The sequence below is a fragment of the Metopolophium dirhodum genome, chromosome 7 (genome assembly GCF_019925205.1).
Source record: "Metopolophium dirhodum isolate CAU chromosome 7, ASM1992520v1, whole genome shotgun sequence".
NCBI classification, from domain to species: domain Eukaryota; kingdom Metazoa; phylum Arthropoda; class Insecta; order Hemiptera; family Aphididae; genus Metopolophium; species Metopolophium dirhodum.
The window spans coordinates 14,787,340-14,810,772 of NC_083566.1; the positions used below are offsets into that span (position 1 = coordinate 14,787,340).

Sequence of the window (23,433 nt, forward strand, 5' to 3'; positions counted from 1 at the left end):
TGATTCAAAAACAGGTAAAAATACAAAAAGGTCTCAAAAAGTCCAAAAAAAGCACTGAAAACTAAAAATCACAAAATATGCAAAATAATATTTTTAGTTTGAGTTCTATGTATCATGAAACACATTTTTAGCTTACTCTGCTATTTTTTAAGCAACTCATAAGAAATATGCAAATGCTATAAAATCCCAACCCTGATAAACTGTATTGGACATAAACTATATAGTATATATATATTTATAAAATAATTTAATTTTATACTTTTATACACTAATTAATACTTAAATGATAATTATAAAATAATTCCTGAAAATATTCCATTTTTTTTTTTAAAATTATTATTTTGGTGTGTGGGACGGCAACGTTGTACGTATTTCTATGCTCAATCGTGTTATATTTTGGATTTCTATTGTTTAATTGTAAGTATCTGTGCTCAATCGGGTTCCAGCCGTAAAATAGCAATGTAATTATGTCATAAAATATACTTAGTAATATAGGCTGACTGCTGAGAATCGTAATTTTAAGAAGATAATAATTTCATTAGGTACAAACAATGACATTTTCATGTGTAATGTTTTCGGCAAAAAATTATTGAACCTACTGTATAGTTTTATAGTATAATAAATAGTTAAATAAACTAATTTATTAGCAATAATATCATAAAATATACAATAAAATATAGGCTGAGGATATTCATTCAGAATCGTTTTTCATATATTATAATGATTTTATATCATTGAATTCAAATTTAACGCATCCATTAGTCATTAGTCATTACAGTGATCTACAAGACACCTAACATACAGCAGAAATGTACCCACTTGCTCACCTTTTTGTTTGTTGTTTTTACCAATTATTTTAAAACGTACTAAGAAATTTCCTATTATAGATCCAATGTGTTATCAGAAACCTCCTTCGATGATGATGCTTAGAGAATTTTTCTATTAAAAAGTGTCTTCAGGTAAAAAAAAACCCCACATTGTAAATTCAATTCATACATTGCTCTGCTCAAAATTTAATACAACCCTCACAAAACAGTTTTTGCTATGATGTACATTTGTAAGACCGAGACAACACATGTGGGTGTAGCATCCTCCTAATGCCTTCTCCATTCCTTTAGAAGAGGGACCTTGACTCCAGAATATTACCATAACATCTTAAATAATCTTGAATAATATTACCACCATGAAGATAAAGATATTATACAATTATAATTAAATATTAATACAAATATTTATTTATAAGTTTAAGACTTAAATATATTTTTAAGAGAACTTATATATAAAGCTCTTAATAGACAATATTTAAAAAAAAAACAAATTTTGATAATCATTTAAAAAATATATATATAAATATAATGACGTAGGTATAGTAAATATTTTGTTATTTATATTTAATATTATTTATGCCTATATAACATTTGGATCTATACCTATTTTAGATTAAGAAGAATTAAATAAAATACAAACAATAGTTGTTTAGAAGGCAGATCTTTAACAATTTTTTTACTTAAGTTATCAGTACCTCGTTATTTAAAAATTTGAGAAATCTATTGTCATCATATAAATAACTCAAAATGCTTAACAATTATAGACGTACAAACTTTAAATAATGTTCTTACTAACAAAATGAATTACAATAATACTTAGATATAGAGACATTTTTAACATTTAGAAAGTTAATTCTTCGGGGTATTCTCCAGTGAGACATGCTGTGCAATGCCCAACTTCAACTGCATTTTTGTTTGGCATTTTTTCGGTAACTGCTTCTTTGAGTCCTTCGACGGATAAATAAGCGAGGGTATCAGCGCCTACAGTTTATATTAATAAATTACATTATTGCTGAACAGTTTTAGGTAAATATATATTATATTTTTACATTTCAATTTAAACTATATTATATTTCACATCTTAGCACGACCAGTGGACAAAACTGTACAGGGTTTTGCAAATACCATGATCATATAAAAGCACTCAAAATTAAAAAAAATTAAGTGTGATTAGGTGCTATATAACAAACTTTAATATTTCACAAAAGAAAATTTTTATCATTCCTATTAAATATTATTTTAAATTTTCCGAGGATGTGATATTCAATTTTTCGTAAATTGTCCTATTGACAAATTTAAAAGTAAGAATATTATCTGGGACATCTCAGGCTTTTATTGACATTTTAATTTTAAATTGAAATTCAACTTATAAGTTATAACAATGAAAATATTACAATTTAAACATTTAAATATCAATAAAAGCCTGTAATATTCTAAACTTTGATATTAGGTCAGTTCACTCTAATATTGAACATAACATTGCAGAATTGATTCTACAAAACACAAATTTGTTTCCTCTAAATACACTTACCTATATGTTTAGCCAATTGTTCAATAGTTAATTTATTAGCAATAAGTTCGGCTTTAGTTGGTATATTAATTCCCATATTACAAGTGAATTTAAGAGGAGGAGAAGCAACTCGTATATGAACTTCCTTGGCTCCTGCATCTCTTAGTAATTTTATAATTGGCCCCATTGTGGTTCCTCTTACAATGGAATCATCAATAAGAATCAATCTCTTGCCAGCTACATTTTCGACAATAGCACCAAATTTTTTAGCAACACCTAATCTTCTTAATCGTGCATTTGGTTGAATAAAAGTTCGTCCAACATACCGATTCTTATATAACACTTCAGCAAATGGAATATTGGACTGAAAATAGAAGTTAACCAAATAAACCAATAGTTCAATATAATAAAACAGTAAATACTCACTTTCATTGAAAATCCATGAGCGGCAGCAGTTCCAGATTCTGGAACTGAGCTTACAATATCAGCTTCAACAAAACTTTCTCTGGCCAACACAATACCACTCCTCAATCGCACTGAATAAACCATTTGTCCTAAAATTTATAATTATACACTTATATTTTAAATAATGAATCAATATTTTAATAATAATTTATTTTTAAGGTGCATTGAAAATTAAATTAAATAAGGGAATTAATTAACTCATTTTATATTCACCTTCATATATACTATCAGGTCTTGCAAAATATACATATTCAAAAATACAAAATGCTTGAGGGCGATTGTGAGGGCGACCCATTACGGATACAGTATGAAATCCTTCTTTTGTAAACTCTACAATTTCTCCAGGGTAGACATCTCTCACATACTTAGCTCCCATTGAGAGGAAACCACATGATTCAGATGATACAACCCAACCTTCTTCTGCTTAACAAAGTAGAAATAGAGTAATTATTTTTTTTTTTTTAATGACAGTTTATAATTAAATTAAAATTTTCAAAAATAATTACCTTTATTTGGTTCAGTTAAAGACATCAGTTTTCCAATGCAGAGAGGTCTATTACCATATGGATCACGTACCCCAAATATCCTATCTTTTTCCATTATAACAATTGAATAAGATAATTTTGTAAGTTCCATAAAATGTCTAATACGAGCTGGCCAATCAGGACCATCAATTTCAATATCAGGAGGATTCAAACATAATGCTTGTGTAATTAGTTCACTATCTGAATGTGTTGAAAGACCAACCCCTCTAGCTAATACCTAAATATAGAATATATACATTTAATAAATGAAAAGCTAATGATAAAGTGTAGTCGTCATTTAATGTCAAACACGTCATGACAATTTAAAAACATGACTGAGACCTGCGGCTTGGCAGGCATGACATATGAATTACGTACGGATATCAGCATGTTAATGTACAACAAAATTATGTAATATTTACCATGCGTCTTAATCTCCCCGCATTAAATAATTCACCATTATGAGCAACTGCTAAAGCACCATGAGCAGAGTGAACAACAAAAGGTTGACAGTTGACTTCTTCAGAACCAGCACTAGTAGAATACCTTGTATGTCCAATTCCAAGATTACCTACATGGTACAATTTAAATATACTAGGTCAAGAGAGATAACACTTAGCAGCCCGAAAAAAATTTGGTTCTTCTGCGCATTCCCATGCGACACCCTGCCTTGGTAAAATCGGTCACAATGGCAGAGTGTCGAGTAGAGATGTGCAGAATAAGTGTGTTCTCTTGTTGAACATAATTTAGTAAATAATAATTGATCAGTACATATTATTATACATTGATAATTAATACCTTTGAGATTTTTTGTTGCTTCATCATTGAATATATTACTGACCAAACCCATGCCTTTTTTAACATTAAAGTGTGTATGATTGTCACCTTCACTCATAGCAATACCAGCACTTTCTTGGCCTCTATAAAAATTTAAATACTTATTTGTATTAGCGATTTAAAAAAAGTGTACATTTAAAACTTGTAAGGAAACTTTAGTTAGGTTTGGATTAATGCACAGTAACAAAATTGCAACATTCCCTGTCACCAAATAGCCTTCCAACACCAGACATTTCTACCACAGTTGTAAGTGAGAAACACTTCTAAACTCTAGGTGGACAAAGCATATTATTATATATTGTAATTTATTTCAAGGTAAAATATAGTAATTTTAACTAAAGATGAAACATTTTAAATGTATTTGTGTATTAAGTATTATACATATTGTAAGGGTGGTATTTTTATTGACGAGTTACATACAAATATTATGTGATAGAATGTTGTCAAAATCATAAGCTATCGGTTGTTTTGCTATAAATAGGTATGCCACTGATAACTTTTGCATGAGGGCCTTCACAAATGTTTGCAAGATATTATTTAATTCTTAAATCTGCACACTATAGATTTAAAATTAAAACATGAGATTACCGGTGCTGGAGTGCTAATAATCCAAGAGAAATAATTTGGGCTACATCTAAATCTGTTGGCCATGGATCAGAAGCTATGCAACCAAATACACCACATTCATGGCGCAATTGCCTATCATCTTCTTCAATAGACATATTTGACTCTAAAACAAAATAAAATAGAAACCATCACATATGTTAAGTGTGTAACAAATAAACGTTTATGTGTATGTAATAAATATAATTAACTACATTTTTTATAACAATAAAATAAAAAATAATTTTCTATTAACATTTTAAAAAAATTGTACAGTTATTGTGATGAGTTTTTATAATTTAAACTAAATATAATTAATCATATTAATGTTATGCATACCAATTATTAATATTGAGACCTATTAAATAAAGAAAATGTAAAAATAAATAGGAAGTTAAAAAAATTAGAGTATTTTATGTGAACAACAAAAATGTGTTGAAACAGCAGAAATTACAAATAAAATTATCATCGGTGGTCATAAAACATAAGTGGGCTTCGGTTTTTTTTGTATGTATACCTAATATTATTTTATTATATAATATTTGTAATATTGACCCATGTAGTAGTAGGTGAAGGAATAACAATAATAATAATTGTTACACACTGTAATTAGATTGGCTGTAGGTCATCTGGCCATGAACTGAAGAGTGAAGATATCATAGTTTATCAGGAAAAAGGAATTGATGTCTGAACAATCAACAAGTAGCTTATCTCGATAATGGTTTTTAAAAATAGTTACCACGAAATCAATTATAATTTTTAATCGAAAATGAACGAATGAACTATGAATAATATATTGCTGAACCATAACGTTTTTAATGTCGTAAAATATAATTCAAATAGAAAAAATTCAAAATGTATAAAATAATGTAGGTAGGTACTAGGTACTTACAGGTAAGTTCAGAATTTGAAACACTTAGACGAGATGGGCCCAAAGAGAACTGGCGCAATAGTGCAATAATTTCTGCCGTCTCTAGTAGTCAGATACTCTGCTCCAGACTCCAGACGTGTCTCCGACACTCGTCTACGGCAGTGTGGACTGTGTGGCTATGCGTCTATTGCGCATTTGCGTTTCAAATTTTTGATACCCGTTTCGATTGTTTCAAGCACGTTTTTTGTTTACGTTTTCAATAAGCCGCCAAACTCAAGACCGGTTTGAATGCAATAAACGATTTTTAGGTTAGTATGTTATTCGTTATCAGCCCACAGCGCGTAGATATTTGGTAGTTGGAAATTGGCGGGATCCGGAAAATGTTGGGGTTATAGTTGTAAATTGTTTCGACTAATGTTTTAAAACCATAGGGCCGAGCCGCCGAGGTCGAGTAGGACTGGTAATCATCGTCGTCCAAGGTCCAATTGTCCAACACGAACACTCGGCACTCGCAGATACACATACGCCAATCTGTGGTTAGCTTTGGTCGTTGATCGTTCAACTTGAAACAACCTCGCCGGCATCTCTTTTGCACGGACAATTTAATTTTTTCATATATTGACGTTTTCGTAATGGCTAAACCCCAAAATAAGGGTGATTATAAAATAGATTATTTGGTTCGATTTTTGAAAAACTTGCTAACGTTTATTTCACATTGTGGTTTGTCAAGGTATTGGTATGGGTGAAATGATCATCGAGGGAAAAACCAAAGTTGTATACGATCTACCCGGCACGGACAATGTGTTGATGGTAAGTAAAGACAGGATAACCGCTTGGAATGGCGCCAAGGGCGATGAAATGCAAGGTAAAGCGGCTATATCTACTGAAACAACGACAGCTATATTTAAAGTTTTACAAGATTTAGGTAGGTTATGTACAATGCACACTATATATTAATAAAGTATTTATTATGTACTCTCTTAACACTTATTCAATTTTTAAATACCTATATATTACATTTACATATAACAACTCATTTACTTTTCTGTTTTAGGAATAAATACGGCATTTGTTTCAAAAAACGGTTTATCTGATAATACATTCATTAGCAAAAAATGTAGTATGATTCCGATTGAATGGGTATCTCGTCGAATTGCTACAGGATCTTTTCTGAAACGTAATCCAGGAGTAAAAGAAGGTTATAGATTTACTCCACCTCTGGTGGAGACCTTTTTCAAGGTATGAGTTCTTAATAAAATATATAACTATATTTAAATGATTTGATAACTTTTCTATGAATTTTCATAAATTATACTTAATACAATGGTATTAAGTATTGAAGTTTCAACCTCATACATTTAACCTATCAAACAGTATATATTTTTATTCTGTTTATTTAAATTTAAAAATGTTAATCATTTAAATATATTTAATATTAAAGATTTAATTTGAAATATCCTTGTTAAATTAGTTTATTTCTGTGTTTGTTTGAGTAGGATGATAAAAATGATGATCCTCAATGGTCTGAACAACAGTTGCTATCCGTAGAGTTTAACATTGGAAATATAACAATTGGAAGTGCTGAGTATGAGATAATGAGAAAAACTACTATCTGTGTGTTTGAAGTATTGGAAAAATTGTGGGCATCTAAGGATGTTGCTTTAGTAGATATGAAAATAGAATTTGGTGTTAGTTCTGAAGGTATATTGTTATTGATATGATTAGAACTATTCCATAATTTATAAAACTTAAAAATACCTATTTAATTTAATATATTTTAGGTCAAATATTAGTAGCTGATGTTATTGACAATGATTCATGGAGGTTGTGGCCAAGTGGAGACAAACGGTTAATGGTTGACAAACAAGTGTACAGAAATTTGAGCACTGTCACAGCTGCTGATATGGAAACAATTAAAACAAATTTTAAATGGGTTGCTCAACAAGTTCAAAGTTTTTCTCAAAAACAACCAAATGGTTTGGTATGCATTTATTTTTTAGCCAACAACACTTAAATACTATGTAAGAATATTAATTTGAATTAATTATTATAGGTTGTAGTTGTCATGGGTTCATCTAGTGATGAAAGTTTTGGTAAAAAAATTGCAGAATATACAAAAAATGTAATGGGTATCAATACTGAAATTAGAATTGGGTCGGCACATAAAAGTACTGAATTTGTATTGAAAATGATTGATAAATATGAAGGTAGTATTTAGTAAATTAATAAGTATTGTATATTACTAATATTTAATGTATTTTAGGTTTACGTATTCCTGTTGTCATAGTTGCTGTAGCTGGTCGTAGTAACGGCTTAGGTCCTGTAATCGCTGGGTATACTAATTTGCCAGTTATAAACTGTCCACCTTTAAATGCAACCAATATAAATATGGATATTTGGTCTTCATTAAATGTTCCATCTGGTAATAACTTTTAATATTGTATATAATATATTTGTACCTTGTATGTATGAAATACTATTTTTTTTAACACATACTCTCAACTAGGTTTGGGGTGTGTAACTGTACGGGAAGAGGAAGGAGCTGCTTTGGCTGCATCTCGTATTATTGGATTGACAGATCCCCTAGTTTGGTGTAAGCTCAAGACACAACAGTTGGAAAAATATATTACCTTGATAAAAAATGATCAAGAAATTGTTTCAAAAAATGTATAAACCTCATACATAAATACTCATGAACATAATATACTTTATTAATGTTTTTTTGTTGTTGAATTATTACTCCATGTTTTAAAACTAATAAAATCATTAGTTTAATTAAAATAAAATATAATTTATACAATTCGTTATTCATTAATTTGCTGATAATAAGTGTTCTGATATTCACATCCTTACTCAATTTGTGATTTGTATATACATATATTTTTGATAATTTATTTAAATAAATTGGTTCTTCTTATCTTATAACCTTTTAAATATTTTTCTTGGAACATCTTGCTAATCATCTATATTATCTATTTCATACACTTAATTGCTCTTTTAATTAATCTTATACGTACTAAAATACATAATAATATATTATATAATGATAAAATCACAATATATAATATTTAATTAAGAAGACGCCACCCCGCATGTGGTCTTACATAGCAAATTTTGTGCTCAGCAGATCATGTTTAGCTCTGTTAATTTAAAAATTAGAGTAAATTGACCTATTATAAAATTTAGAACTAAGAATATTATCTAGGCAGTCACAGGCTTTTTATTATATTTTAATTTTAAAGTTGTTATGAGTATTTTAAGATGCACAAACAATTTACAATTTTAAAATACTCATAACTCACTTTAAAATTAAAATATAATAAAAAGCCTATGTCAGTGGCGCACCCAGGATTTAAAATATTTTTTACATTAAATAACATATATTATAGCATATCGTAACAAATATAATAAATGTTAAATACCTGCACATAAATAATAAATAATTCGATTATTACGTGATAAGGACGTACAAATACACTATATGTATGTGTAAAAATTGTTTACTTGTGTGTAAGAAAAGTAAGAATATTTTTAAGCTCCCTAAACTAATGGAGCTGCACGCAGGGGCGGATCCAGAGTTAGGAAACTGGGTCAAGGCATTTCAAGAGGCCACTAATTAAAAACTAGATTAAAAATCTATACTAATGCCGGATTGCACAAAACATTTAATGAATGAATAGTGAGCTAGTGGTCCCTTAAACAAGATTTAGTGGCCCGTGATTGGTTCATTAAATTTTTATTGAACCATTAAATTTAATAAATTGTTAATGTAACCCAGCATAGGTATATAAAACAAAAAAATTAATTTATACTGTATGTGTGTTTATTCGAGGGTCCAAGTGTCCAATTACCCAAGATCTGAAAAGAGGCCAATTTGATCAGCAAATATTAACTGTGTGTCAGCTGACCTCCTAAACCCCCCCCCCCTAGATCCACCCCTGGCTGCACGTGTTCTGCTGAGCGTAAAATTTGCTATGTTACGCACATATAAGACGGAGACAACATATGCAGCTGGTGTGGCGTCCTCTTAATACAATTCTGAGTCTCATCACCTTTTGGGGCATTAAAAATGCTTTGATTTTCTTAAACAGCATCTTTTCTGGTAGGAAAGTGAATCTAGTTGGTACTTGGGTTAAATGTAAACAATTCCCAATGTTTTCAAAAGCGTCAGGAAAAACAAACAAAAAACTAAGACTTAGGATATGACTTTATGACTTTTACTCATAACCAGATTTCGAATAAATTTTTAGTGTCACTAATATACTCGCCGTCTCCCCATAAATTTGATTTTTATGAATCAAAATACTTAGAAAAATATTTTGCTTTGGAATATGAAATTAAAACTCTATGTTGTCATTCAAAAAAGTTAAGAAATTAAAAGATTATAAGGATAACAAATATTTAAAAATAAAATTGTTTAAAAAAAGTTGATTTTTTTAACAACTTGAAACTATGTAAAAAATATTTTAAAAACATTTAATACTTTTTGAAATAATGAGTGTTCCATGATAAAAGAATCACCCTGCAGTATACAATTAAATAATAGGTACCTATTACCTAATAAGTAATAACTATCATTATATCAATAACCCAAGTCCCAAATTATTATTACCTAAAAATTCAAATACTAGTTTTCTAGTATAGTAGTATGTGTAGGTGTGTTGCATATATTTTACGTATAAATGTATTTATGTATAATGTATTATTATATATAATAATATATGTTAAGTATATGTGCCTATACCACATGTAATTTTTATAGGACAGTTTTTGCTTATTTTTAAACATGATACGCAGTTAGTAGTTACACACATCAATGTTATTTATTATTTATAATGTCCTATACCTTTCTACCTACCTTATTTAATAATTTTTATATCTACGATTTACAAATTACAAAGATTTACACGAGCATTCAATAATATATGTATTTTTTAATTACTAAATAATATAATATATAATAGTATAGGTTATTATTCGAAAAGGACAAAATATATTGTAGTAAAATATAAATATTAAGTTCTAAACTTCTAAACTGTAGTGATTAACAAATACGGAATTTTATTAGAGTACCTACATATTTTTATTTTTTTTGTCACGCCTGCACTGAAAGTTTGGTTATCGATAGCGGTTGAAGCGTTGGAAAGCGTCCTTTTCCATCCTGCAGCGGGCGGCAAAGTGGGAATCCCTATAATAGTGCCGGGCGGTATAGTGAAAATCCCAAAAAGAGTCGAGTGGTTAAGTGGAAACCCCAATAGTGCCGGGTGGTAAAATGGAAATCCCCAAAAGTACTGAGTGCACATATCACATAATATAATGCATTATATTTAACGATGAATTTTTATACACTTTATTTAGGTACCCAGCTCATAAAATTAAACATTCTTAATCATACAATATAATATGCGAATGTTCAATGTATATACTTCATAAATCTTTTATGATTGAAATCGTGTAAATAATTTAACAATCAGGTATTACTGAAATTAATTTTATTTTACTATGTCTAGGGTCACCGGCGAAAGGAAGCAAAATGCGTTTTAAAAACTTAAAAAATATAAAATTATAATATAATGTTATATAAGAGTTTAGAAGCTAGAAACTGCAGTTTATTCTAATTTATAATCTCATTAATATAATAATTATTACATTTATCATTAAATGATTATTCAGAAGTCACTTGGGATATATGCCAAAAATATAAATGTAAATTAAATTAAGAATAATTAAAAAATAATTTGTGAAATGAAAATAATTACTACTATTATTAAAGTCTTATTAAAGTCTACAAATAAATACAAATAATAGATATCTTAATAGCTCTTAACTATATAGCTTTTAAAATTCATTGACTCATTGTAAATAGTTTTTGATCGACTACAAATTATGTAAGTACCTTCTATAAAATGATTATTTCTGAAAAAATATACTAACAATTCTCATAAATTGATCTTACATCAGCCTAATAATGACAAAAATACTTTTGTACAACATTTATTAATTATTATTCCTACACCTACCAAATTAAAATTTTAACAAAATTGGTTATTTTAACGAGAATTAACGATTTTAGTTCCCTATTATGGTGTAGGTACTTAATATAAATAATAAATATTATTATTCGAAAACACAATTTTGTAAATTATTATTTACTAAATACATTGAATTTAAAAATTAACATATTATGAATTATGATTACATAGGTAACAGGTAATAGGTAACAGGTACCTATAGAGTATAATATTATAATATATATGAAAATCGAAACTTTATTATACGAATACTATTATCGTTCACACGGGCACAAAAAATAAATTAAAAAATTTTGAAAATGTCAAGAACATATCACTGTAAAATCAATACATTCATCGCTCCACTCAGAATCTAAAATATAAAAATACTAGCTGTCCAACCCGGCGTTGCCCAGGCAAAAGTTACCTCAGGTGAAATACATTAGCAATATAAAATATTAAAACTTATAAGTGTGAGTTCAAGGACTCAAAAACGCATTAATTGAAGGTATATATTATACTAGCTGTCACCCGTGTGCTCCGCTCCCGTGGATTAGTTGTTTGCAAATTGTGTGGCTATTTCGTGGCTGCACAAATCCTGTCTATCTATTTTGCAATGTTTTTTTATATGAAGAGTAATTGAACTGTATGCAGAGTAGTGTAAAACTGTTAAAAACTTATTTTAACTTTTCCGTTACCCGGGAAAAAAAATCTGATTGTTCAACTCCTTTTGGGTGTAATATGATGTGGAAGCAATATCTTTTTAAGTGTAAATGATTTTATATTTTAATGTATAGCCATTTCGACCAGCGTTATCCCGTGACATTCGCAGCAGTATATTATCAGGTAGGCAATCTATCTGCGGTAGATCGCGGACCCCGTGCTGTTTGTACCGGTGCAGGCACGTAGCTAAGGGGGGGCCAGGGTGTGCCAGGCCCACCCTATTATGTGTCCGGCCGTAGGCCGGCCCACCCAAAGTATTCAGAGGGGCCCATTATTATACGGGGGCTTTTAATTTTAATGAAATTTCAAGTTTTTAATATTGTCTAAATATTACACAAATAAAACCAAATATATCGGGTTTTAATTAGAATCTAAAATAAGTTACGTAACTAAATTCAATCCATGTCCATTTCTGGAATAAAATATGTATATTGTATTACATTTAAATTCTGTTTCTACTAAGAATCGGTGATAATTTATTTTTTATAAATCATAATATCGTCAACGATTGATTAGGAAATAATTGCTATTTAAAGCCCAACACTGGTACCATATTATTATAGTATACTAGCATGTCATGTTATTCTTATCTTATCTAGACAGTGACTGTTGTATACTTTTATGTCTATTTTTAAAATACTTTTGAGTAAGGGTATTGTGATTATATTGATTCATATAGAATTATATTATTATTATGGTCGTCAACTCGTCTGTCGAACACCCCTACAACTGTACAAGGTAATATATTTAGGTAGGGGGCCCATCTAACATTGGCCCACCTAGTGAATATTTTCTGACTACGTGCCTGTACCGGTGGAAAACATTAGCACCAGAATGAGATAAGAAAAAAAAAGTAAGTACTCCCATTACTTCCCAATTGCCATTGTCCATACAGTAACTTAGCTTTAATTTTAATGGCTTAATATTTTTAACTCTTTAACTTACATTTAAGGAATTAAGACAAATTAGAATAATATTAATGATAATAATTATAAATCTGATGGTTTTCCATACTATCATGGAGGAGTACCTTCCTAAATCTAAAAAAAAATTTTAAAATTAAAACAAAATGTTCAAAAAATCATCACATTAATTCCAAAATCCTATCAAAGCAGTGGCGGTCTGTGAATAAATATTGACGCCGGGAAACAGAAATAATCCCAATTTGGGGCTATTATCAAAATATTTACAAATTTATTCAAGTAGCCCAAATGTTCGCAAGGCCCAGGCGGAGATCACCCATCCACCATCTATGAAATAGTTAATTCATATTTAATTTGTTTTTAACTTATTCAACATTTCAAATCTTTTTATTGTTTTATTTTAGCATAATTTAGAGAATACAGTTATTACTCTTTTTATCATATATTCATATCACTATCAATGATATTAGGTATAGTATACTATAAAAAAAAATATACATGTCTACATCATAATATATAAGAGGGGTGTGAATAGTGTATGGTGTAATGAATAATTTCATAATTTTTCCTACATACCTATTTATTTAAGGGCCGATTTCACCAACACAGTTAATCACAGTTAAAGTTAACCGGAGTTTTAATCGGCCGAATTTGGCTGGTTAAATATCTGTTATCAGCCGATTAAGCGTTAACCGTGATTAACTGTGTCGGTGAAATCGGGCCTAAGTTATTAATTAAATCAACAATAACATGTAGCCCATCGGTAGGCATACGATACATAGAAAAGTGTTAATAGTGCTATGTCGAGTATATTTTTATTTAAAAGCCCTACAATTGGTAGTTGCATCCCAGCAGTTATGATAAAAACGATGATAGACAAAATTACTCGTATGTCAAAATTCAAAAGAGAGATAGTTATGATAAATATGTAAAAAGAGTAATCTGTTTTAGGTGCAATAAAACAGGACATTATGCTTACAATTGTGAAAAATAAAAAACTTGTAGAACCCGGTTTAAGAGGAAAATCGGAATATATTGTTCGGGAACGAATAATATAAGTTATAACTTATAATCAAAATAATTCAAAGCGTAACAAATATAAAGAGATTGGACAAATTAATTATTATTTCTTTATTAACGGGCTTGGAGTCCAATAGAACAATACAATAAATGTATAGAAATAAATAAATTTGAACAATATAACATAACCATTAAAGTAAGCAATAGAAGTAACAATAGAATATATCGAATAAACAAAGGGTAATATAAAAAAAAAAATGAAAAATGGTAATAAACAGATTGCAATACCTACTATTATTAATAAAAACATTTTTATTTTTATTTTTATTAAATATACGGGATAAACCCTTTGAACATATATATGTTAAGGTGAATGACAACATTTGGTGAATGTTGACATTCACCGAAATTTCTGGTGAATGTCAATTTCTTCTTAGATTTAGATATTCACTGGTGAATGTTGACATGCACTATCTGTTTTTGGTGAATGTTAATATTTTTTAAAAAAAGATGAATACCTAGTGATACAATTATTTTTACAAATTAATTAACCATAAATTATTATATTTTATATTATAAAAATGATTTGTAGCAATAAGATAAGCTATTATGACATTTTGAATTACTATTTCTTCGATACACACTTTGCTTACAATTGCATCTCAAGTACCCCTGTCCACCTGTTTGAGAAATTAAAGTGGAAGCTTTCCTTAAGGACACGGATTGGTCAGTAGCAACTTTTTTAGGAGATAATAGTTGTTCTTTACATACAGCAAATTGATTACGGGTGTATAATTGATTTATTACACCCTCTTTTGTGCCTAGTGTGTAAAATTCATTATCGACAGCTACGACAACTGCCAATATGTTCTGTGGATCCATACGCCCTCGGTCAACATCAGGGACTCAGATACGAGATTTTTCGTAAAAAACTCCTCGTATATTCTCCATTATACACGTAAACAATTAGTAACTCGAACGTATCACAAATTCAATCACAATTAACAACAGTCTGCCTTTCCGTTCGTGTAAGCAAGGTAAATGAAATACGTCGACACTGGTCGATATAAACGTATTTTCCATCACTACTAAATTAGGTACGATGACGGACGTATCGCCAATTATGCGATTAAGCAATAGCTTCGTGTGAGAGAGAGAGATAGGTGGGTACAGGCAGACAGACAGATACCGTAACGTTAAATGCATCTCTGATAATATTATATAGATCATTAAACACCGTTCGATTAAATATTGTGTGAACAATATCATATCTATAAACATTCACAATCTTAACGTATGACACGATAACGTATATACTCCAATTTTAACTAAAAATTTCTAACATTCGTCAAAACTCAATATTGCGAATGTCAACATTCACCAAAACTCAATTGTGAATATCAACACTCACCAATAATCGTTGCGATTCATGTTGACATTCACCAGTGACTGTAGGTAAATTTTTAATATTCATTCTAAATTTTGACATTCACCAAAAACAGCAGTGAGTGTCAAGATTCACCAAATGTCGTCATTCACCTTAACATATAGGTACACATTATACATACCTAGTTACACATTATTTGTACAAATTAAAAAAGAAGCTTAGGTGCTTATTCCCCCCATGCACATCATACGGTGAATGGGATTATTTCTACCATAGTTGGTGTTGTGGAATGGAACAACAAAGGAAGAATTAGACCTAGTTGAGAGAGAAGGAACTTTAAAATGTATTAGAGGAAGAAGAGAGGGCGCATCCACACGTTCGTCAATGAGCTTGTGCAAAAACACCAAATCTTCAACTCTTCTATCTGCTAGACACAAGAGTCCGAGTTTATTAATCACTATCTAATCATGCGATGGATGTGGAATTTGTAAAATAAATGATACCGAAGAACAAAAACGCTTCTGGACTCGCTTAATGTGAGAAGAGTCAGCTGCCGTAAAAGAGTCCCAGAGAATAGATGAATATACCAAAAGAGGCCGTATGCGAGAGAAATATAAAGCTTTGAGAGAACTAGCGAGAGCTTAATCCTATTTACATGCGTATCATAAAGCCTAGCATCTTAAACGCACGACAGCAAACTGCCTCAATATGGTAATGGAATTCAAGATTTGGACAAAAAAAAAACCCAAATCTTTCTTCCTAGTAACAATATTAATACTTGAACCGTTTATCAAGTACGTGTAGTTAATGATATTTATATTCCTAATAAAATACATGGATTGGAATTTTCCTACATTGAGGTTTAGTCCCATAGAATTAAACCGCAAGACAAGAACAGCGAGCTCTTTCTGGAGGATAAAACAATCAGTTACTGACTCAATTTTCCTGAAGATTTTAAAATCGTCAGCAAACATAAGGAAGTTTAGAATCTGGGATAACCAATTTAAAAGTACATTAACCAATAAGGAAAACAAAAACGGGGATAAAAGCCCTCCTCGAGGAACACCTGAAAATACACAGACTGCTACAGATTTACATTCGAAGTCTTTAACACATTGGACTCTACCAGATAAATAAGATTTGAACCAAGATAGAATGGGCTCCCCAAATTCAGATTTATAAAGAATCTCTATTAGAATTGATCAACTCAATCAAACGCTTTGGAGAAATCCGTAAAAATTACATCCACCTGAGTTTGTTTTTCAATGACCTCCAATATAAAATTATGAAAAACCATCAAATTCAGTGGCAGTACAACTAGGCCTGAAACCATATTGTACGGTGATAAAATTAACCGATGGCTAAATACACCCCAGAACAAGCGGCTGAAAGAGTTGGCAATATGATTTTGGATCGAAATAGACCTATAATTCTTTATATCAGTTTTATCACCAGTCTTATAAGCATTCGTTACTAAATTAATCTTAATTAATATAGTCGGTAAAGTTCCCGTGTCAAGGGAGCGATGAAGTATCAACTATCAACCATAAAAGAAAGCAGATAGTGGATCTTATGTTATATAGGAACGTCCTTGGCCATCAGGACCAGCAGATTTAAAAATTTTTTCTTTTTAACGCAGATAAACTAAGTTCGACATCATCAGAGAAAGAAATATCAGAAATTTCGTAGGAAGAGGGAGTTACATATACAGTGCTAAAATAGGAAGACAAGGGGCTAGAAATTGATTCAGAGCCGGAACTAATCTTTTCATGGAAATAGTATATGAAATCCCGTCACTGGATTAATTTTTCCGGGCTAGGTCCAAAAAAGATCGAGGATAGGTTTTTAGCTTACACTCAGTTTAAGTTAAGAACGATTTATAACAACTTTTGTATTCAAATTTATAACGTGCCCGGAGGTTAGAAAACTTGTTATAATCTCTGGGACAACGGGACACTTTATATTTGCCATTAGCACGTTTTTTAGCAAAGACTATAGATTTTAGGTCTTTAGAAAACCACAGAGGGAATTTAGACGGACTATAACTAACCTCGGGAACAAAGTTCAATACGCAGAAATGCAGAGCCCCATACAATGCATTGGTAGCCTGATCCATATCAATACACTATAGTTTCTAACCATTTGAAAGACATAAGAAAAGAAAATATTGTCAGGATAGCATGCACGAAAGATATGACCATTTTTTTTAATAATATATATATAGGTACTTACAGTCTAATTATACATATTATTGCCAATGAACAAATTTTTAATTATTACTTAATACATAGTGTAGTTACTTATTACGTGTCACGACTCACGGGACAATATTAGTATATTACATTATTACAATAAGTCGGGTGGATACTCGGGTTATTATACTCTATTCAGAATAAGAGTGAACCGCTTCGCGCATGCAGACTGAGCCGCTGAACAGTGCCTGACCGGCTGACCCCCCGCTATGTGTTCTGTGATTGGCTGACAGTCTCGCCGGCCGTGGTCAGTCGTCGGGCACTTGTATCGACGCTCTCACCGATGTCCGGATTGTGGAGGGTATGCGCGAGAAAAACGTGTTTTGGTCGGCCGAGTGGGTTCAATCTGATTCTGAATTAAGTATTTAAGTATAGTACTTATTATTTATTATTCGTAATTGTTATTGTTAATATTGTTTTTCCCAAACGTGACGTCATATAATATCACTAAAAATGTGGACTGCATAATTGTTCCTATATTCCTATACAAGTATAATATGATAAGGTTAGTAGATAACTAGTTTATATGGTCGTTGGTCGAAGGGTATTAGTGTATTACCGCTGGGTTTTCTCCGGTATAGGATGCCGTTTTCTATCTTGTATGTTTTGGTTTTCACTCTAATAGTCTAATGTCTGTAAATCCCGCTAAGGGTGTGTGAGTGTAACCCTTCTATGATCCGTTTTATTCCATGATCATCTTGTTGCCATTCCTTGATTTCTTCCAAAGTGATGTGGGTTTTTCTTCTGTGGCATCTCTCCCGTGATGGTTCCTTCATACATTTTATACAGTTATATTTTATGTATATATAATATATGTATACCTACCTATATTTTATTATTTTGTTTTAATATGTAAAGATGTTAATGTTGCAATAAAGTTATTATTATTATTTCGTAGGGTTTCCCGTTCTTGTCAGTTGGCTCGATTAGGTTGTCTTCCAATATTTACTTGTCAATATTTGGGGGTTATTCCTTGATAATTTAGTCAAAATTCTAATTTCAGACGCTCATTGCTCATAAAAAAAATATTGTTGGAATATTCTCAAATATTTTCAAATTATGAACTGAGAAATTTGGCGGTAAAATTTAAATAATTTCAAGGGATCTCTGATTGGCTCGTATAAGCTCGCGGCTCGCCAAGTCACGCGCCGCGCCGTGGCTCGTGTTATGCCGAGCGTAGTATATATAGGCGGATTTCCACAGCGCGTGGAATACGCTGGCTTGGTACACTATACACACGCCGTGAGAACGCTCATGCTCGTCTAGGCGCGGTATAGCTCGGCCAGGCTCGTATACATTTACCCAAAACCTTGAGTGGGCTCCAAACAATTATAGAAGGGCTTTAGCCAAGTTCGGCTTACAAAGTTATTTTGTTCAATTCCGGTAAAATAGTTCTAAAGGTTCTGATTGAAGATTATTGAGGATTTGAGTCACGTCGATTCGGACGATTCAATACTTCAATTAGGTATTATTAAATGTAAAGAATTAAAATCATAGTTAGGTATTAATTATTATTATGTAATATATTGTATTAACTATAAAAGTACAAGTGGTACAACCATTAGTTAGTTATTACTGTAGGGTTACGATGTGTATGCCCTTAAAACAATAAAATATGACCTTAGGTATAATAATATCAAATATGCATAAAAAAAAATTGTACAATGCTGGTGCCTTCTTTTGTTTTTACAAAAAAAAAATAAATTGAATTTTAGATTAAAACAATTTTAATATTCCGGCTAATCACTATATAATGTTGAAGCCATAATAAATGAATTAAAAAAAAAAAATTTAATATTATGTTTTGTTAATATTTACATACTGTGAATTTATTTGAGGTTTTCAAACAAGGTTCAAACATTATAAAAAATTCATTTAAAAAAAAAAAAATTAATAAAATAATTTAGTTGATTAGTATTTTGTTTATGTCAATGATACAGAATCTTTAATGTAAGGATTTTTTTTTGTCTGTCATCACCTTTTAGGAAACCCAATCGATTTTGGTTTTCGGTGTAACTCTAAAACAAATGACCGTAGGTACATGCAATTTTGACTGAATGTTTATACTAACATTTTATATACACCATAACATTTTGACTTATTTTGAGCTGTTTACGAACATATTCAGTTTCCATTTTTTTTAGTTTTTTTTTCTACAAACATCAATAAAATTTTATTTGTTGGGTAAAAAAGCTTGAAAATTTAATACAAGGCTCCTAGGTGATTGTTTCAAAGGCAGATGAAAAAAATTAATTTGAGTTGAGAATTCATAAAAAATTTTCTTTTTCAAACTAAGATTTGAAAATGTAATACAAGATTATCCATAAGTTTATCTACCTTTATCAAAAAAGAAATGTCTACAAGAAAGTCAAATAAATTTTTATGAGCGTTTGAAATTCATATTTTTAAAACATTTGATATTCACTCGATATCTCATGTAACGATTTTCTTATTTTGTTGTAATTAAAAACGTAAGACTGTAGATACTTGAAAATTTAACTGAATGTTTGTATTAGCATTTTCTAAACACGATAAAATTTTGAAAAAAATTTGACTCTTTTTGAGATGTTTACGGACATTGTCAGTTTTCAATTTTTTAGTTTTTTTTTCTATAAATAGCGTGTAAATTTAATATAAGGCTCCTGATATATCGTTCTAATAGCACTTGGAAAATATTAAAAATACATAGGCACAATTTTTTTTTATAAGCATTTAAAGTTCAAATTTTGACAAAATTTAATAATTATTTAGTAGTTAAAAATTTATAAAATGTTCAACTTTTATAGCTATAAGGATTGAAAATTGAAAACAAGGCTCCACGTAAATAGGTTATAATATAACCGTTATATTATAGAAATTACTTTATTCACAATAATATCATCAAATATACTTTGTAATATCATAGGCTGACTGACCGTTTTCGCCCAGAATCGTTTTTCTTATACAATAATATTATATCATTGAATTCAAATTTAACACCATCCATTACAGTGACCCACTTGTAACCTACTGTACAGCAGAAGGACATCCACTTACCCACCTTTTTGTTATTTGGTAATTATTTATATTTATAATGAATAAAAAAGGCTACAAATTATTACATTTATTTATTTGTAAATACATAGGTACCTACGCGTTGTAATTGTGTTAACCTTATTTTGTATAAGTAAAAACTTAAAATTCCAAAGTATATTTTCAAATTTGGAAAAAATAATTTTACAATGGTCGATAGATTAATTTTTCAATTTTCAAGAGTAATTATAATCAACCATTCATTTTATTTACACGCGGGCCCAAATTGGCATAGTTGCGGCACTGACCTACTGTCTTTCTTTACTATTTTTTTCATTATTACATCATCATTAATCGCTATACCTATATACTTGTATTAATATAAGTTTGCATGGCATATAAATCCTTAAAGACACAAATAATCATACTGGATTATTTAGTACTTATATTTTTTAAAACGGTTAAAATTACCCAAAACCACAACTAGTATTCTTTTTAATTTTATACCTAACAATTAGTATTTTTTGCTGTATTGAAGAAATTGTAAAAATGAACCCTATAATTAGTTTGTTTAGTTTTAAATTAAATTGTATGGTACTTAAATACAACAAATATACCTACTAATTACCGCCAGGTATACAATTAAGAAAAATACCATAAAAAAAATTATAGTTGTGGTTTCGGGTTATTTTTTAGTTTTAAAAATAGGTACGAGTTGAACATATATGATATATCATCCAGTATATTTATTTGTGTCTTTAATAATTAATAATTTCTCAAAATATAATTCACTGTCTCGTGAATGTACCTATGACCTATCCATAATTTTGCAATTTAGAAAGGCCCTCTATTCATCACTTAGTATAGTTGACCCAATTTCAACTTCTCTATTTGATAATATGCTGTACTGTTCAACGATCTCGTTAAGGAACAATAAAAATCTGATAGTTTATTGAATTAGTGGAACTTTTGAATTGTGGTACATTTTTGTTATTCAAATTTTTGGTCGATGCGCCATACATATATTGTGTCAAAACCTATACCTATTTTATCTCTATACCGATAATCAATAATAATCATATATTCATATCTTGCTACAGGCACCCCATATTTTTAAAAACAAGTTTCGGTCAAACACCACTGCAGTGCAGCCGGTAGATCAGTCGCACGCGCTAGGGTAGATACCACATAACAGTACCTAGTTTTCAGTATTGTTAACAAGATTTTGTTTTTATTTTTGTAGCATAAAACACAAGGTCTTACGCTAGTCAGTTCTGACGTTTCTAACCTCAAATTTTACGAATTTTTTTTTATCATAAAAATATATAATATTTATAATCTGTATTATATAGGAACAATAATTTATTATACAATAGAATAAGTAAACGTTATGTTAGATTAAATAGACACGTTATGGTTGAGGGGAGGATGGAAGAGTGTCTAGTACTCTAGTGACGCCAAATACCAATTCAAAGTTTAGAACTCATAATCATTTTTAAAAAATTAATAATTTAAACACATATTTTGTTTGTTTTACCAATAGTTGAATTCCCTTAACTAATAAATTATTACAATCAATCTTAGCATAGATCTACAAGGATTAAATAAGAAAATTACATTTCAATTTCTAATACCTTTTAAACCAGTATAATATATAGTATATATTATATACATATGTATTATGTATATAATGTGTATATTATAATTTATATTGTGTTATACATAGAACATCATTGTTAATCATTTTTCTTAAACCACATATAAATATTTAGATATATGATCTAAAATTAAATAGAATAAATTACATACATTTGACAACCAAGATGTGCTAGGTATTTCCATAAACTACTATTAAACCCCACTACCGATATTGTTAGTGTCAGACCCATGTAATCAACTCTATAATATAGTTTTATAATATTAACTTAATATTAAAAATATATTAAACTGAGTTAACATAACCTTATATTAACTTAATTTAAACAAGACAAAAATTAAGACTAAATTATCAGGAGTAATATTAATTTAATATAGAATAATGCATAGGTACTATTTAATTTTTGTTCTATTCTGTAATTAATGTAGGTACATACAATTAGGAATCTAACAAAACTATTTAATTTTATAAAATTACAATAACATTTTAGAATATAACAGTATTTTTTTAAGTAAAAACTAATCACCTTGCTTTTCAATGAAGTTATTGAAGTAATTATTTATCAATGATAAAATGAAAATTTACTATTTCAAGTTGACATTTTTCAAATTGTCATTCGAATATCATTGACTAGGGCTGGGATTTTAATGCCCCAAAAAAACCCAAATAATGCCATGAAAATTCTGAATAATGCACTAAAAAACTGCACATTTTTTTATTTTTTTTAATAATTTTGATATAAATTTGGTTTGAACGACAATATACTGATTAGACTTCTTTAATTTGGTAAAACAATTTTTTTTTTAAAGGT

The 23,433-nt window shown here is 29.7% G+C and overlaps 2 protein-coding genes across 3 annotated transcripts; one reads left to right on the forward strand and one right to left on the reverse strand.

Annotated features, from left to right (window-relative positions):
- Window positions 1-1,206: 1,206 nt before the first annotated feature.
- LOC132948891 (amidophosphoribosyltransferase-like) lies at window positions 1,207-5,797 on the reverse strand. Of its 2 annotated transcripts, none has more exons than XM_061019576.1 (9): window positions 5,659-5,797; window positions 4,752-4,893; window positions 4,125-4,246; window positions 3,749-3,897; window positions 3,309-3,564; window positions 3,016-3,222; window positions 2,764-2,891; window positions 2,359-2,701; window positions 1,207-1,808 (listed from the first exon to the last, which is right to left on the reverse strand). In XM_061019576.1, the coding sequence occupies exons 2-9, from the start codon at window positions 4,883-4,885 to the stop codon at window positions 1,669-1,671; spliced, it is 1,479 nt and encodes a 492-aa protein (XP_060875559.1). In that variant the 5' UTR covers window positions 4,886-4,893; window positions 5,659-5,797; the 3' UTR covers window positions 1,207-1,668. The 2 variants fall into 2 exon arrangements, with proteins under 2 accessions (XP_060875559.1, XP_060875558.1); XM_061019575.1 differs by having other exon boundaries at window positions 3,016-3,225.
- An 8-nt stretch (window positions 5,798-5,805) lies between these two features.
- On the forward strand, window positions 5,806-8,358 carry LOC132948892 (bifunctional phosphoribosylaminoimidazole carboxylase/phosphoribosylaminoimidazole succinocarboxamide synthetase). The gene is made up of 9 exons (XM_061019577.1): window positions 5,806-5,945; window positions 6,069-6,291; window positions 6,368-6,562; window positions 6,692-6,876; window positions 7,134-7,338; window positions 7,419-7,618; window positions 7,691-7,844; window positions 7,901-8,059; window positions 8,144-8,358. Exons 2-9 carry the CDS (start codon window positions 6,270-6,272, stop codon window positions 8,308-8,310), a joined length of 1,287 nt encoding a protein of 428 aa, XP_060875560.1. The 5' UTR covers window positions 5,806-5,945; window positions 6,069-6,269; the 3' UTR covers window positions 8,311-8,358.
- The last annotated feature ends 15,075 nt before the right edge of the window (window positions 8,359-23,433 follow it).

What these genes read in the sequence shown, in the direction of transcription:
- LOC132948891 (XM_061019575.1), bottom strand. Translation starts at nt 4,885, where the DNA reads ATGTCTATTGAAGAAGATGATAGGCAATTGCGCCATGAATGTGGTGTA. An exon ending in AGCAACAAAAAATCTCAAAG is followed by an intron (nt 3,898 to 4,124) that starts GTATTAATTATC and finishes TGTACCATGTAG; the next exon opens with GTAATCTTGGAATTGGACAT. An exon ending in CGGGGAGATTAAGACGCATG is followed by an intron (nt 3,565 to 3,748) that starts GTAAATATTACA and finishes TTCTATATTTAG; the next exon opens with GTATTAGCTAGAGGGGTTGG.
- LOC132948892 (XM_061019577.1), top strand. Translation starts at nt 6,270, where the DNA reads ATGGCTAAACCCCAAAATAAGG. An exon ending in GGCTAAACCCCAAAATAAGG is followed by an intron (nt 6,292 to 6,367) that starts GTGATTATAAAA and finishes TGGTTTGTCAAG; the next exon opens with GTATTGGTATGGGTGAAATG. An exon ending in ATTTGGTGTTAGTTCTGAAG is followed by an intron (nt 7,339 to 7,418) that starts GTATATTGTTAT and finishes AATATATTTTAG; the next exon opens with GTCAAATATTAGTAGCTGAT.